Raw genomic sequence first — 16,940 nt, forward strand, 5'->3', positions numbered from 1 at the left:
CCCCCCCACACCCCAAAAGACAGAAAACCTCTTAACGCTCATATTTGCATTGCTTGTAATTTCAAGGTATGGAAAATCATTAACTAATTTATTGGTTAATAGTTGTTCATATTGGGGCGGCATGGTGGTGCAGTGGTTAGCACTGTAGGCTCCCACCTCTGGGACCAGCATTTGAGTCTCCACCTGGGTTACATGTGTGGAGTTTGCATGTTCTCCCCATGTCGTCGTGGGGTTTCCTCCAGCTACTCCGGTTTCCCCCCACAGTTCAAAGACATGCTGAGGCTATATGGAGTTATTAAATTGCCCATAGGTGTGAATGATGTGTGACTGTGCCTTGCGATGGGCTGGCTCCTCTCCCTGAGTTGTACACCACCTCATGCCCATAGCTTCCAGGATAGACTCTGGACCCCCTGTGACCCAGAAGTATAAACGGTTTGGAAAATGGATGGATGTAATTATTTGTATTGATATAGCGTTATCACAGCTAAAATGATATATAAAAACTCTACCCTTGATGCAGTTTTATCTCATGGATTTTTGTTTTGAGTAAAACTTTCCTGTAGTAAATGAAATATAATTTTCTGATATATCAAAATACATTTTTATAGGTAAAAATGAATAGAATCAGAAAGCCACATATACGAAAGATTTAAATTTCATAAATCCCATGTATTAGGTATAAGTTTTTAATCCAATAGGTTTTTTATCCAATAGGTTGCTAGAGACAGATATGGCATTTATTGCATTTCATTACAGGAAAAATCAGACAGAATCTTTTTTATTAAATACTTACATATAAATATAGATGTCACACACAACATACTCCACACATATATAGTTTTGATATATAATGTAATAAATGATTTGGGGTATACAACATCACATGCTATATGATTTCATCGATGGAAAACCAAAAAATACTGCACAGTTAATCATCATTTCAGTGAAATTATAAATGTAACAAAGGTTGTTACAGTCACAACTTGCGGGACAAAGGATTCGGGAGCAGGCAATTTGCCGAAAGAAAAAGGGTTTCTTTTAACCTAAACTAAACAAGGGCTGGAAAGCAAACAGGACCGCATGGGCTCACGAACATGACTGGACTAGGGATGATGAGACAAACCGGGACTAATATACAAAGAGGGGCAACAAACAATAGCCATGGCTCATCAGCACCACATGAGGGAGCAGACAGGAGGGTCAGGCAGACATGACAGGCAGGACGTAACAGTTACTAATTATTAATTAATCTGATGGTTAATATTATATAATACTGCCAAAAATGCAATTAAATAAATAAGGCACACCAATTATTCATTCAATTTAGTCAACGAATAAACATGCTAAGCAATTTAAGATAATATTGCATATAATAGTAATAAATACATACATCAAAATAAATCAATAAATAAAAATAAATTCTGCACAATCCCTGTGAATGGACTTTGTCACCTGCTATTGGTATTCTGTATTCATACAGTAAGACTCTGTAGCAACCAAATTGCTCTTGGCCTTTGGTCAGTTAGCACAATTTGCTAACCTCATACTCTCACACCTCTGTCAGCAGAGGTTCCTTAATGTATACATTTCGTACCTGCTGAAACTCATTCCCTTCATATGTAGGTAGAGTCCCATTCAGAGGAGTATACAGGCCTCCCAAAGCCAAGAAATCCTTTTCCTTATCATCCTCGTCATCTTCCTCCCACAAAGAGCACTTGACATGCTTGTAAGGTGATGGGTCAAAGGTCAAATTTGCCCTGTGATAGAAGTAGCTGAAGTTGGAGACGATGACAGGCACAGGCAGGGAGATGGTTAGCACCCCAGCAATGGCACACAGGGAGCCCACCAGCTTGCCCATTAGTGTTTCTGGGTACATGTCACCATAGCCAACTGTAGTCATGGTGACCACGGCCCACCAAAAAGAATAAGGAATGCTAAGAAAGGTTGTTTCTTCCTCATCCCCCTCTGCAAAGTAGATGGCACTAGAGAAAATGATGACTCCAATGAGTAGGAAAAAGACGAGCAGAACTAGCTCACGCATGCTGGCCTTCAGGGTCATGCCCAGGATCTGCAGACCCTTGGAGTGGCGGGAGAGTTTGAAGATCCGGAAGACTCGCACCAGCCTGACGATCTTGAAGAGGGCCAGTGTTGACTCCTCCTGCTCCCCCCCATCAGCTGCTTTGGAAATATCTGAGAACTGCTCAATGAAAAAAGGAAGAATGGAGCTGAAGTCGATCAGGTTCATGTAGTCCTTCAAAAACAAGATCTTGCTGGGTGAAGACAAGAAGCGCAGGACCAGTTCTATAGAGAACCAGCTGACGCATATGGTTTCTATCACGAAGAAGAAGTCCAAAGCTGACATAAACCCACTGAACTGGCTCGTGTCATTGTGGGCTCCTGATAGATCTTCCTGTGGAAACAATGAGAAAGAAAAATGGTAAAGGGGAAGAAGGGGAGTACAGAAGGCTGGAGGAAGGAATGGATACAGGAATGAACATTTAGAATCAATGTGGTTAAGGTCTAAACTGAAGGTAGTGCTCATTATAGTTACTAGGTAAGACTTTGGAACACAGATGGACTTTACTAGATGCATGTCTGAGGGTTCCTAAGCTACTATATAAATATACTGCATTAGTATGTATTCCTTTCTTCATAACTGATAAATACATCCATGTTAGCAAGACACTTAATTTAATGGTGTTATACTACATGGGTGTGGGTGAAAAGGATTATTGCCCATGATCTATGGTCACATACATGTAGAAGCATGTCAGAAAAATAGATATCAGCAAAACCTCAGTGGTACACTTTTTCCAAAATCAAGAAATACTTTTGTCCAAAATACTGCACAGAGAATTACACGGAGGGAGAAAAAAATACTTAAGAACAATGGGCCTCATTCACGAACCGTTCTTACGAACAAATTTGTTCTTAAACCCCTCGTATGCATTTTTTTTACAAAGATTCTGACATTCACCAATGTTTTCTTACCTGAATTTGTTCTTAGCTAAGAACAGAATCTACTGTATGCACACTCAAGACCATTCGTACGCAAATTTGAGTAATGAGCATGGCTTGTTCAAAATAATCGGTTATAGCAGTTTTGTTCATTCTACAGTTCATAAAAGGATAGTATTTGAATAATTTATAAAAATAAAATATAAAAAATAATTTTAAAGTGTAAAAATGATTTTCTTGGTAGTAACGGCAATCATGCAGATTATAAATAGGTCTGTTTCTGCGCATTGGTCTTGCGATAAAAATGGCATTTCTGTTACTCCTAGAACAGCTTGCCAATCGTGTCCTAAGAAGGGAACGCATGCTCGAAGATCATTTAGATTTACTTGCGGAGTCTGATGAGTACCTAATTTCAAGGTTTAGGCTACCAAGACCAGGTATAAACTTGTGCAATCAGTTATTGGAGCAGGACCAACCCAAACAACTACCCGTATCAATTAACAGTGTAAGAAATCCCAGCTGCCTCTTGTTAGCTCCCTTGCTGGTCCTGTATATACGTGCTTCCCTGTCCATTGTTCACAGTCATTGATGTTGTGTACCTTCCTGTTGCGTGTCCCCTTCCTAATTTCCAGTCCACCTGTTTTGATCTCTCGCAGTCCCATTCATTTTCAGTCTCGCATTCAAAAAACCCCCTATTGTTTTGCAACCACGCCTGCCCTTGAGTCCTTCATCCCACCCGACATGACAACACATGTATTATATGTTCTGTCAGGGTCAGCCCCTGTTGTCCCACCCCTGTGTCCCTTCCCCGTTTGGCCAGCAGGCATTGCTGGTCATCCCCTTCTTCATGTTAGTCTTTGTTCTCCCCTGTTTCCTGTCTGGCCACATGGCTCAATGTGTTGAGCATGTGGTTGCTTGTGATCCTTGTCCTGTGTTTGAATCCCACCTCCTCTGTTTTTGTATTTTGCTCCCTAGTGTTTCATTTGAGTTTCTCTAGTTCTTGTGTCGGATTTTGTAGTTGGTTTTTGTTTTGTTCCTTGTGCTCCTGCTTGTGTCTTTACCTGTTTATAATTCCTTAGTGTTGGTTTCTTAGTTTCACCTGTCCTGTGTTAGTCTTATTACCCAGTTTTGGTTTCTGTATTTAAGTCCCTGCTTCTGTTCTGTTCCCTAGTGGTTCGTTGATTGTGTTTGATTTGTATTGAGAAGTGTGTGTGGTGTGTATTTTGCTTACCTGCCCAGATTTTATTTAGCCTTTATTTATCCCCTTTAGTTTTTGACCCTCGTGGTCCTTTTGGTTTTGTTGTGTTTGTAGTGTTTTCTGTTTTATTTAATAAACCCCATTTTTTGTTCGTGGAGCCCCTAGTGGGTCATCCACCCTTTTTGTGCACTATGCCACGTTCTCGCACCCGAGCCACCCGGAACCATGACAATGTTCAATATAATTAACATATAAACATATATAATCAACAAATTAACCTACACTTAAAGAACGTTTCTCTTGCAAATGCAGTTTCTATTATAAGTACTGATCTGGTCTGAAGGTTGTTCTTGCCCTATTAATAGGACCTTTAAAGGGGAAATATGAGAGGCTTCACCTCTGCAATCAGCCCTGCTCGCCCTCTCCCACATTGTAACTCTATCACCTGTATTTGCTAGGATGAGGTATATGAAATAACGAAAACTAAATGTGGAAAAAAGAAACATTTTCGTTAACTGAAATAATATGTGGCGTGATTTCCAACTGCTGGCATCTGGCTTATGAAACAGAACAAAAAACATCTCTTGAGCTTGTGAGGGGAGCGGAGCGGAGCGGGAGCGAGCCCGGAACGGGAGTGGAAGGATTAAAAATAAAACTGAAGCCATATCGCTCCGCATCCTGGGGCTTTACACCCGGAGTCTGAAATATAACTGACCCAGAATGCATTATTTTTTGGATCAAGCCGGGTGAAAATTGACTGGTGCAGGGAGCGATGATCAGCGGAGTGGTCTTCAGTGGCTGTGAGCGGGCGAGCGGGGGCAGCGTACAGCTCTCTCGCTCTCTCTCTCTCTCTCTCACTCACACACAAACATCTTTTATTGTTGGTTTTTTGTGGGTGATTGTTCATCTGTCATAAGTGAATACATTTTTGAAAATGGTATATTTTGAGTTTTTATAACACAATATTTTTTTCTGACCTATTTGAATTGTGCCTCAGACAAGTACCTTATCTTACAAAAACTAACAAAACACTGATGAAATATTTGTATTGAATCTTTTTTCTAATGGACTTTACTGCTTATGTAATACGAAAAATGTAAAGGTTCATTCATATGAACCACAATCATAGAACAATGGCTGTCCCTATTTTAGCACTGAAAAGGCAAAAATAATAATTTCAACAACCCTATAGATTACACACAACCATTATGTTTTATAGAAGCCAGAGGCCTAATAAGTGACATTACAGATCCTATGGATTCTGTGTGGGTAATGCGAGTTCATTTCAGAGACTAACATAACTATCGGATAACATGTAGAAAGACATTCTCATATGATAATTTTCCACCCAACAGCACCACATGCCGTGACTTACCTTTCCAAGTGTAAGAAGATAGAAAATCTGTGAACAGTAGAAAAAAGTTAACTGCATTTATAGCCATCACACCACATCATTATTTCACAAGAGCAATGATGACTAGGAAGGCAAATCTGCATTTATAGCTGTCAGATACTCCTCTAAAGATTGGAACTGAACCTGGAACATGCTGCTTAATATTAATATATAGTATGCTACATTCATGATTTCACTACTGTAAAAGACCAAAAAACCAGAGGCCCGTCAGTTAAAACGGGGGACCGGCTGGCTCTCATGCCCCACTCTGCTGATGTGCTGCCCCTACACTGTGTGTTTTTCAGTTTGTCTCAGCCTCCAGGTTATATCTTTCAGTATGACGGCTATAAATGTTCCGTATTGTGACACTGTGATTCTGTCCAAAAACTTTCCACAACGATTCTGGATGTTTCTGAACTTAGCCTGAGTCTTAATGCTTTCTGTATGGAATTATTATTATCCCCCATCCCCTCACCCCCCCCTTTCCCCCTAATTCCCTGCCCGCCTTTCCCGCGCTCCTCTCCACGTCTCCTGAACCCTCACCTTGCTTGGTGGACTGGGGGTCTGCAGCTCAGGTATTGTCTCAAGGAGGAAAGTGCTGACTGACAGAATGATGATTATGATGCTGAAGATGGTGAGGATGCGGGCGGAGCGCGAGGAGTCGGGATACTCGAAAAGCATCCACACGTTACTTGCTATCTTTCCCTCGGGCAGAATGCGCACTTCCTCTTTAGGGAAGCCCTCCTCATCCTTGTAGCGTTCCATGATCTCGTCGCCCAGCTGGTAGAACCGAATCTCCTCCAGGAAAACATCCACCGGGATCTCGGAGGGCCTCTGGAGGCGTCCACCCGACTGGTAGTAAGTGAGGATGGCGTCGAAGCAGACCCGGTTCCGATCCAGGAACAGCTCGTTCCTCAGCGGGTCAAAATAGCGCAGCCGTCTCTGAGGGTCCCCCAGCAAGGAGTCTGGAAACTGGGCCAGCGTGCGAAGCTGAGTCTCATACCTCATACCCGCCACGTTGATGGCCAGTCTCTCGTTCAGCATCCACCCTCCCTTCCACATGTTCCCATAGTGGCAGCCCTTTCCTCCTTCCCCCTTGTTATCCTCGTCATTCTTCATGGCCAAGCTCCTTGTGTTTGCTCTGCTGTGCATCTCCTCTGACCCCTGGCTCCAGTCAGTACCCATCCCTCCTACCTCTCTCTTCTGTCCACTCCTACTCCCCTCATCCATCTCTTCTTTTCCCTGTTGGGCCTCAATGTCTTTTGTGCAATCTGCTCAGATATTAAACACAAAAACACGTTTCACGATCTAAAACCACTCTAAAACAAGAGAGAAACAAAAAACAAACATATTTATAACTATAAAAACTATATTAACTATATTGCCGTGGATGATTTTTACATATGAATCAGTGGTAATAATAAAAATAATAGTTCATGACGATCTTCACCTGCTGCCCATGCACTTGCTCACATGCCTCTACCCCTGCTTTATCAGTTATACATAAATGTAAGAACAGGTAGACAAACACTTGTAAGTGAATACAGAAATAGATAGTCTACTAGACCGACCGCCCCTTGCACTCCTATTAAAGATTGTGACGTAAATTATGTGGCAAATCATTCCAGAGCTTCTCACTTTGAGCATCATGTTCTTCTCTTTATTTAATAAATAAGCATTTACTGTTCAGTTTCTTTTAACAACCCAGATCATTTCCATTGCATTTTAAAAAAAAGCAAATGAACTTAATGGAATAAAAATCATGCATATAACAAGGTAATCAAAAACCGTACAAGGGTAGGAGAGACGGAGGGGGGGGGGGGGGGAATTAAACATTACACAAGGTACCATAAAAGGAAACTCCAGACATATATAACACAGAAGGAAACTCAAGACACATTACTGAGAAGCTTCTCATAATTTACAGTTATTGTTAGCATCAGACTTCCGTTCAACAAACCCCATCAGTAATACATCAGAACTTAATGTCCATCTGTTAAAGTACTATTAAAGTTCACCAGTCCTTCACTAAGGCTCACGGCAACATGGCATTTGAATATCACATTTGTTTCATCTTTTCTGCCAGCATAGTAAACCTTCAGCATTATCAGATTATTTTTCTCAACAGATATTCTGTACATGATATAATACACATACAAGGATATTTTATTTTAAGATAGATTTTCTTACTGTGATGCCATATATCAAGCTGAATTAGTCAAGTCTTAGTGTTACTATCAAGATCCCCATTAAACAGAATGTATAATTACAAATGTCTCCACTATTTTTTTGGTATATACACACATTCAAATGTCATATATATCAGAAAATGATTATTGTATTAGAAATACAATATATGTCAGTGCGACTGTCACCAACTTAATCGTTATGAAAGTGTCGATGATCGGTATGTTTTTTTCCCCCCAGCTTTCTCATATGCACATTTCACTTGATGTATATGAAAATAACATCCATTAAATGACCGAGTTGCATATAAGGTTTCAAATGGTGCAGTAAGCAGCATATGAAGGTTGAGCCTATCAGCTGAGGAATGCCCCTGCTTAGGCCAAGCCAAATGTGTCTTTTAAACATTTCTAACCAAACACATGGCTCAGAATACAGCTAAAATGGAGAAAGCTGAAGAGTGTATGGGGGAAAAAACAGGTAGAACACGGCATTTTCATTCCCTGTCAACACATCCCAAACACGGGCAACTACATGCTAAGTAAAGCCAGACGGATCAGTCTACCAGGCAGTCCTCTGTAATGGCGATTCCGATGTGCACCTGTACTAGATGCTGTCAAACTGAACTAAAAATCCAACACAGTGGCAATATCCAGCATTGTTGTTGGTATAAAACAGAAAAAGCTTAATAGGCAAGTACATATACATAAGATACATCTACTACATTCACCAAAACAAATTCACAGTTTACTTGCTATTTTCTGTAGCCTATACTTGTCCCCTTTCTCTCTATTGAAGTTGTCCTTCAGCACCGGCGCCCCATTGGCAAACTTCTCTTTGCAATTTGTCTCGGATGGTATGCAGCGGATATTGGGTGTGGATATTAATAATAAATAAATAAAATAAATAATTATTCTGAACGCAATTCATATCATGAACAATTTCAATGACTCATTAGTAAATAATGTACAAGAAAGACATCTCTCATGCATTGACAAAGTAGCTCTAGTTCTAGTTAATGTATTTATTCCCAAGGTATGGAAAACAGATTTAGGGTTTATGTGCAGTAATCACATCACAATAACCCACTCTCATCAACGGACCAATATTAAATACCCAATCAAGTACACATACATTCTTTGGGAGAAAAAAAAAGCTTGATACAATTACTCAAGGGATTTACAATGATGTGCCACCAAATTAAAACAATGTCAAAAAAAAAATTACATAACCAAATATTATCACAATTAATAACTGTATACTTGTACTCTATATATTTGACCTTATCAAAGGTATATTTCAAAATGAGTGCTCCATTCCATTTATTTCTTAAACTCCATAACACCAGAACACCAAAACTCAATGAAGAAAAGACTGCAGAAAACAATTTTATTCCAAAAACCTACATTACACATAAGTGAAATTTTTGTCAAATCTCTGGAAAATGTAAGTGCTATACAGCCCTTTTCAAGTCAAACTAGTTACAATTACTCTTTCCTGTTGCACGTGATCATCTGAATTGTCTAATAACTATATTGCAAAGTTTTTATTTTATGAAATGGTTATTTGTAAACTTCAAAACCTGAAAAGGTATAAAATGTATAGTACTAGTATAAAACAATCATATTTCTTGTTTAAAGTAGCTAGGCACTGAAAAGAAAGAAAACACACTGTGTTACAAATTTGAGCATAGAATCTGTATACTATGTACTCTAAATAGTAGCATTTTTACACAATTGCTGTGAAGCACTTCTATACAACCTCTTTATTATATAACATAATAATGCAAGATAGTTACAATATACTAAAGGTAACCTACAGAAGGTGTACTTACACAGGGAGCACCTTTTCATTGGCCACCTTACGCATTGCGGACTGATGTGGTGCAGAGGTAGAGAAATAGATTATGTGGATAAGAGGTAGCTAGAGAGGTTGGAGATAAAGAGGTAGCAGGTACAATTTTCAGGGCTGTTACTGAAGAGGTGATGCAACATACAGTACTGTGGTAAAGAAAATGTTTAAGACAATTTGTTTGGGTAGTAAGTATTTGCTCAGAAAAAAACAATAAAACAAAACATGACATTAGAATATATGCCATTTAACAGCAACACAATAAGAAATAAAAAAGAATTTCCACTCTCATATTACTTTAAGTTACAGATATCTGGTTGGATGGCTAGAAGAATTCTACTTTGATTCCCAAACCTCTCCTCAGGGGCACCTCAGCTATTCCATCTCTTCATTAAATTTCATCCCTGGCTCAAACAATTAACTTAATTAGTTAAATCACTTGAGGTATTGATTACCCAAACAAGGTGGGGTAGTGATCCAGTCAAAAAATACATTAGTGTTTTGGATGCTGAAAATACTGGGCTGATTTTAGCAGAGGTTTTGAAATTACTAAATTAATTCTTTTACAGACATGTCATAGTTGTATACCAACTTGAAGACCATTTAAACATTTTCTTTGACTGCCTAAGACTTATACACAGTATTGTAAGTGACATACTTGAGGTCTAACAGATTGCTATTGTTCATGATAGGTCAATTCCTACATTCTTCCAAAGAGTGGTCCCATCCTGGCCAACTCCTCCATGCCTTGGCATCACATCTTGTGAATGACCAGGAATGCAGTGAGGATGCCAGCCACAAACACCCCCATCATTTGCCATGTGGGCGTCCCAAAGTAGGACCGGACATCCTCCTGCACGAAATAAGGGCAACATCTGTCATCAGCCACATAATGGTCACGGACATCCTAATCACTGATTCAACAGGCTTAAAAATGGGTCGGTATTGAACAGAGACATAAGATGTGGTAACGCATTCCAGCCACGTGCCATAAAGCCAAATGTGCCAAGAGCTTCATCTCACCCAGCCACCCCGCTCCATGATCCAGCTGATCACATGGTCTCGCAAGTAATCCATCGTCCAATTAAATATTATACGTATTATATTTGGGACCTTCTTTATTACAGCCTATGAGAGAGAAGGGATAATTAAGCATAGTAGCAACAGTTCACTCACTTACATAATAGATCAGTTGAGAGAAGTGTAGCAAGCTGGAATGACATTCTTGATGTTGTGATATTATAGATACATCTAATTAAATGGGTCTCAACGATAACAATGCATAAAATACCACATTTACTTTTTTATTTTTGCATTTGACCTTTGCTATAAAAAAAGCACTCAGTAAAGATAATTTCCTAATCTTCTAAAGAGCTATGAAATGAACATGACAGTTCTCCCAGCATGAGCTGCTCAATCGAGACCAAGCTGAAGATGAGGCCAGGGAAATTTGTCTCTGCCAAGAACCAAATCTGAGCTTCTCTGTGTCAGCATGGGCCATTTTTAATAATATAATCAAATTGTAGAGGAGGTGGGACCAACCAGATGTATTTGGTCCTGCCTCCTTCAGTTGCTTGGACCCACCACCTCTATAATCGGATTGGTTATTTCTCTGAACCAATCATTGTTCCTTCTGCCTTCAGAACATTTTTATGTAAGTAAAACTCCCATGAGTGAAAAAATCTGTTCATCTCCACAGTTAATTTTTTAATGATTACGCAGGCCACGTAAAATTGGTTCTGTGGACTGGATATGGCTCGCGTGGTGGCTTTTGTCCAGGTCTGCTGTGGACCTACCAAAAGTTCAGAAATCTGCGATGTTAAATAGAAACTTTGTTCAACTAAGCTTTTAAGAAAGCAAGATTTAAAAGAGTAAGTGGAATAAAATAGCTGGCAAAGAAGTGACATTACAATAAATAGAAACGCCATTGAGCCACAACAGTATCTGTTCACCAGGCCATCAGTATCAGATTAGTGCACCAACACAGGAAACAAGTGTCAGATTAACAAAAACAGGGCAATGGACTCACTTTAATGACAAGGCGGCAGGCGAAGTAGAAGAGGGTAACCACCCTGCCCCAGCTGAATTTGCCATCAGAGAAAATTTGCCAGGCTACCTGGGAAAACACCTCTTTGGTTGGCTGAAGATCCGGCCTGTTAATCATCCTGATAAACAAGTGGTTGGCTCACTCTGTTAAGGTTCTTATTACGATGAAAACAGTGTAACAATTTACAATCATTGTTACGATTTTTTCCCCAGATTCTAAAATTAAAACTGACCTATACAAAAGATGCAGGAAGACGCTGCATCAGCGCATGCTCCCCGACCTCACCTGACCTGACCTATACAAAACAGCTGTTCTGGTTCTTTCAAACTGTGTCAAATTAATGCACGTTTTTAGTCATACGTGCATAGTTTGTAGACACTAAGATGAAGTTAAAGGGCAGTAATCAAGCACCTGATTTGTTAGCTGTTAGCTATTCTGTCCTCAAATGTCCATATTAACATATGGCTTGCTCTTTCGAAGTCTCCTTCTGCTATGGATTGTAATTGCTCGCCGGCTAGTAACTTTCAGCACCAGGCTCCATTCTGGTGATTTCAGCCTCCCCTTTAATCATTTCCACTTTATACCATTTCAGCAGGAAAACCACTGCAGCATCCAAGGATTATTGTTGTGATCTAAGGCAGGCTGCACTCTGATATAAGCTTTAACAGATGATGACGTCTTTAAATACTATGCTGATTTTATGCATTTATCTTTTCCAACCGACAGCATCATAAAGTCTTCAAATGTATTTGTTCCAAAGAAACAAAACAAAACCTATAAAATGTTAAAGTTCCTGGGCCCACAAACCTCACACAAGACTGCAACAAGGATGGCTAGTGTGCAGGTAAACAGTTGTGTTTTGAGGATGGTAATTCTAAAAAAAATCAGTAGATTGCATGTTTATTAAATTTCTAAATTATTTTTACACATAGAAAATGTATTTATATTTACCTTTGCAGTTCCTCGTTGTTGTCCAGTTCATCTCCAATCTGCCGTAGACACTGTGCCACCTGTTTAAGGGTGGGGTCATGCAATTCAGTCCCACCCAAGTCTGCATAGCTGACAGTCAGCTCATCATTCCCATGGCGACGTACACGATCAATGATAAAACTATGACAGAGAATAAAGTGATTTACAGTATAACTGTTGTATATAAACAAGGGCTGTACCAGTTTCTCAGTCCCTTGATACTGAAGAGCTTATCTGTTTAAAGTATAACCCATAAAGATTGTAACTGGGACAATTTATAAATGATATTAATGGGCAATTATACATTAATATACATAGTATACATTAATTATGTATTTTTACTGGGGCTGGGAATTGATTAAAAAAATATTGCACAGTTTTCTGTGATTAATTGCAATTAATCATACTTATTATTAAAAACTTATAATAAATGTTTATACACTGAATCCCCAAATTAATGTAGAATTAATGCAAAGGGGAGTATATTGGTCATTGTCATTAACCCATTACTGTATATACATAATAATTACATAATTTTCTCTCATATATTTAAAATTAGTTTTAAGACAGACTCAAATTATGCAACTTCATTTTCTAAATCGCCGGTCTTGTCTCTGGGGTAGTCAGTCAGTTTTGTTATGTTACTACTTATTTCTGTAATAAACAAAAGTATTTCATCAGACCCATGGCAACAATTACTAAAAAAAAAACATTGAGCAGAAATAGACATTGTATACAAATTGATTGCTTATTGTGGGTTACACATCATTAAAAAGTTGAAAGATTGAAAAATATATTACATAGTTTTGTGTTACTGATTTTTGACTAATTGGGGAAACAGGTTAAAGAAATCATCATATCAGAGCAACAAATGACAATTTTAATATACCTCAAAAGTTAAGATAATGTCAAATACTTTGCAAAAAAAACAAATACTGTATTTCATCATAACATTTAAAAAAGGTTTGTGAATATGGCCCATATTGCAATATTTGTTTATGGTTTAACTTGTGATGTATAGATTATTCCATAGATTTCCAGCAAACATACTACTTGCAAGCAAGTGCAAGGTGAATTTCTATGCTTTCAAAAAGGTTCGATAAACAAATGGCAATAAGAAAACAGAGGGTACTGTACTATAAAAAGGAATGTTAATTTTTTATTTTTTTTTTAAATCATACAGCTTAATGATTAAACCCATATACCATATATACATATAATCATAAATACTCAACAGGAGATAAAAACACAGTTTAATCCGAACCACATGATCGATTTAAAATCTCAAGCCTTCATTAAAATAAAACAAATATAGAAAATTATGATAATTTTATCCTATCTATGCTGTTTGCTCTGACTGGCAATTTAAGTAACCCGGTAACATCAACTTCCCCATAAAACACTAACTGAATGTTCTGATTTTAGCGCTGAATTCTGGAACGTCACAACCTAAACTCTCATACTGTTTGCACCCAGGAAGGAATATTATTGGTCTCTATTAAATCTGTGCTTATACTATTCTCCGATTTTGTTAAAAGAAAACTGCATGCATTAACACGATCAAAGAAATAACGTATTACGACTTTAAAATTAACACAACACATTAACAAGATAAATTTCCTAGCCCTAATTTTTAGTTATACAGCAGCTGAGGTCTTATTTTAGAAGCATGAGTGGGTGATGAATTAGTCACCCCAAAACACAGGTCCCTAGCAAACTATATAATATCAATGAAAATCACTGTGTGTATCAAAGTTTAAGTAGCACACAGTAAATACATTAAAATATCTATCTATTTATCCAACTTGGACTGCTTATCCAGTACAGGGCTGTGGGGAGCCTCACATTATCAGCATACCCAAACAACAAAGGGCACAATGCAGGGGACCATGCTGGACAACACACCAACCCACTGCAGGCCATGGATTAAAGCATTACACTATTCAAATATTTTGCCTAATTTTCATAATCAGGTCCTAACACTCAGTGAAGGTTGTCACCTTTTGCATTAACTTCCAGTCATTCTGTCTAGTTATAAATCGGCTATCCTGCTATTTATATGCTAAACTACATTATCCGTGTGTTGCCTTTAATGGGATTTATTTGATCAAATGTGTATTTACATGAGGAGTTTTAGCTAATGTAATTATTAAAAAGAAAAAGCCTAAATATTTTCTGTTATATTCAGGCAATAGGGGGCGACATGGTGGTGCAGTGGTTAGCACTGTTGCCTCACACCTCTGGGACACAGGTTCAAGTCTCCGCCTGGGTTACAGGTGTGTGGAGTCTGCATGTTCTTCCCGTGTCGTCGTGGGGTTTCCTCCAGGTACTCCGGTTTCCCCCCACAGTCCAAAAACATGCTGAGGCTAATTGGCGTTACTAAATTGCCCATAGGTGTGCTTGTGTGAGTGTGCCCTGTGATGGGCTGGCCCCCTGTCCAGGGTTGTTCCCTGCCTCATGCCCATTGCTTCCGGGATAGGCTCCGGACCCCCCGCGACCCAGTAGGATAAGCGGGTTGGATAATGGATGGATGGATTCAGGCAATACTAATATGTGAATATAATTCTTTCTGAAAACTTGCATATTTTATTTATTTATTGTATTAGATGGAAGATACAACACAATCTATTCATGAATTTTCTTTGTCAGTGGAATGAACTGTGTATTCAATGTAAAAGCACACTCACTCTGCTAAAAGCCCCCCCCCAGTCTCTAACATGTGGTCAATGCCGGTATCTGGAAGAAAAGAAAAAACATCATTCTTTCAGAAAGCACAGGGTAACCAAAATGGAAATACAAACATAATAATATCCATTCAAAATGTACCAGCATTTAAACACATGCATACAATTGACACTATCCCTAGTGTAACATTTTTGTCAATACTGCCAAATAATAAGGTTTGAGGAATTAACGCTTAAAGAGGTGTGGTAAATTGATTTTGATTTCAATAAAATAACAATAATGTGTTTGATTAGCATAGAATGTTATCCTGTATGGTTACAAATCATTTAGAATTGTATGTGTGTGTGTGTGTGTGTGTGTGTGTATGTGTATATATATATATATATATATATATATATATATATATATATATATATATCCCCATACATTTCCCGCAGTTGCTTGTCATGTGCAGGACGACTCGGGCCAGGAGTCTATCACGGGAGGTACAGGCACAACACAAGGAATAACCCAGGATTCGGCACCAAAATAAATACTGTGCAAAGTACTGTATGAACGAAACGATGACCTGAAATAACTGCTGTACTTGAGACGTTTCATGGGTTGTGGTTCTAATTAGCCAAGTTGTGATTAGCCCTTTATAAATACAGTAACCTACTGTTAGCAACTATGTAGAATCGTTCACTGATGCGTTAAACAAAAAAGAAAAAAAAAACAGTTGCATGATGTCATCCTCTGGGGGAAACTAAAGAACAGGCTGGCCGCGTATGTCTTTAATAGCAGGTCAACTGTAATGTGTTTCGTGTCTCCAATGTCGAACAGCAACCATAAAGAACAGCATAAACAAATTTTAGGTGCTGCAGCTGGTTTTTAGAAACTAGATCTCTTGCTTATTGTACGATTGAGTTTGTCCCTTTTGCAATATGTAAAACATAAAAGCAAGAACATGACTCCCAAGTGTCAGATACTGTTTCGACTAAAAAATAAAAGCACGGTTTTATTGTAACCTTAAATTAGTGCGCTCATTTAGGAAATATTCGAAGTTCATCACGAAATCTAAAGCACACTATACTACCTAAAGCTGGCTAATTATCATCCTTGCCATAACATTACGTCAGCTGCCGCGCTACAGTCTTGAGAGCAAATACGAGCGGGGAAGGACTGAAACAAAACAGAAAAGTACTTTTTAAGTTAACACCGCTTGCACCATGTCGCATTGTCAAGCGACAATATAAAATAAATATTAAAGCATATCCACTTACCTCTACCGACCCCTTCTAACGATTCGGCCATGCTAAATATGAAGCTTCGAAGAGCAGCGGTTCTGATAAATGCTTCCGCTTCTGGTCACGTGGCGGATGGAATAATGTTCCTATCTTGAAAAGGGGAGCCCTGCAGAGAAAGTTTGGGAACCACTGATATAGATTGTTCACCAACCTATATCCAGCTTATTCCTGTTCTTCTTTCAAGGAAACTCCTGGTTACCTTGGTCTAAAGTAACACACTTTTACTTCCACCATGGATGACCTGAGACCAATCATGTCAGATAGCATTGCTAGAAAATCTTCAATTTGGAAGTTGTATAAATTGTTATTTGACAAACGGAATATGCCAATACACAGTCTTTACATGCTAAGACACACATTTCTCTCTTC

At 38.7% G+C, this 16,940-nt stretch overlaps 2 protein-coding genes across 3 annotated transcripts in view; both read right to left on the minus strand.

Annotated features, from left to right (window-relative positions):
- LOC111858261 (apoptosis regulator BAX-like) overlaps nt 1-16,677 on the minus strand; it is a 46,473-nt gene extending 29,796 nt beyond the window's left edge. Inside the window, exons 1-5 of the mRNA XM_072712661.1 lie at nt 16,548-16,677; nt 15,288-15,336; nt 12,583-12,741; nt 11,614-11,749; nt 10,608-10,712 (exon numbers count right to left, since the gene is read on the minus strand). Of these exons, the coding sequence (XP_072568762.1) occupies nt 10,608-10,712; nt 11,614-11,749; nt 12,583-12,741; nt 15,288-15,336; nt 16,548-16,578 (480 nt within the window). The 5' untranslated portion in view covers nt 16,579-16,677. The remainder of the gene's footprint in view (nt 1-10,607; nt 10,713-11,613; nt 11,750-12,582; nt 12,742-15,287; nt 15,337-16,547) is intronic.
- LOC111858533 (potassium voltage-gated channel subfamily A member 1-like) lies at nt 763-10,275 on the minus strand. Of its 2 annotated transcripts, none has more exons than XM_072712658.1 (4): nt 9,568-10,275; nt 6,093-6,820; nt 5,532-5,558; nt 763-2,410 (listed from the first exon to the last, which is right to left on the minus strand). In XM_072712658.1, exons 1-4 carry the CDS (start codon nt 9,584-9,586, stop codon nt 1,550-1,552), a joined length of 1,635 nt encoding a protein of 544 aa, XP_072568759.1. In that variant the 5' UTR covers nt 9,587-10,275; the 3' UTR covers nt 763-1,549. The 2 variants fall into 2 exon arrangements, with proteins under 2 accessions (XP_072568759.1, XP_072568760.1); XM_072712659.1 differs by lacking the exon at nt 9,568-10,275 and adding an exon at nt 7,000-7,147.
- Nucleotides 16,678-16,940: the final 263 nt, after the last annotated feature.

The sequence above is a fragment of the Paramormyrops kingsleyae genome, chromosome 5, assembly GCF_048594095.1.
Source record: "Paramormyrops kingsleyae isolate MSU_618 chromosome 5, PKINGS_0.4, whole genome shotgun sequence".
NCBI lineage: Eukaryota > Metazoa > Chordata > Actinopteri > Osteoglossiformes > Mormyridae > Paramormyrops > Paramormyrops kingsleyae.

What these genes read in the sequence shown, in the direction of transcription:
- LOC111858533 (XM_072712658.1), bottom strand. An exon ending in CCCCCAGTCCACCAAGCAAG is followed by an intron (nt 5,559 to 6,092) that starts GTGAGGGTTCAG and finishes TACTGTTCACAG; the next exon opens with ATTTTCTATCTTCTTACACT. An exon ending in ATCTTCTTACACTTGGAAAG is followed by an intron (nt 2,411 to 5,531) that starts GTAAGTCACGGC and finishes TTGTTTCCACAG; the next exon opens with GAAGATCTATCAGGAGCCCA.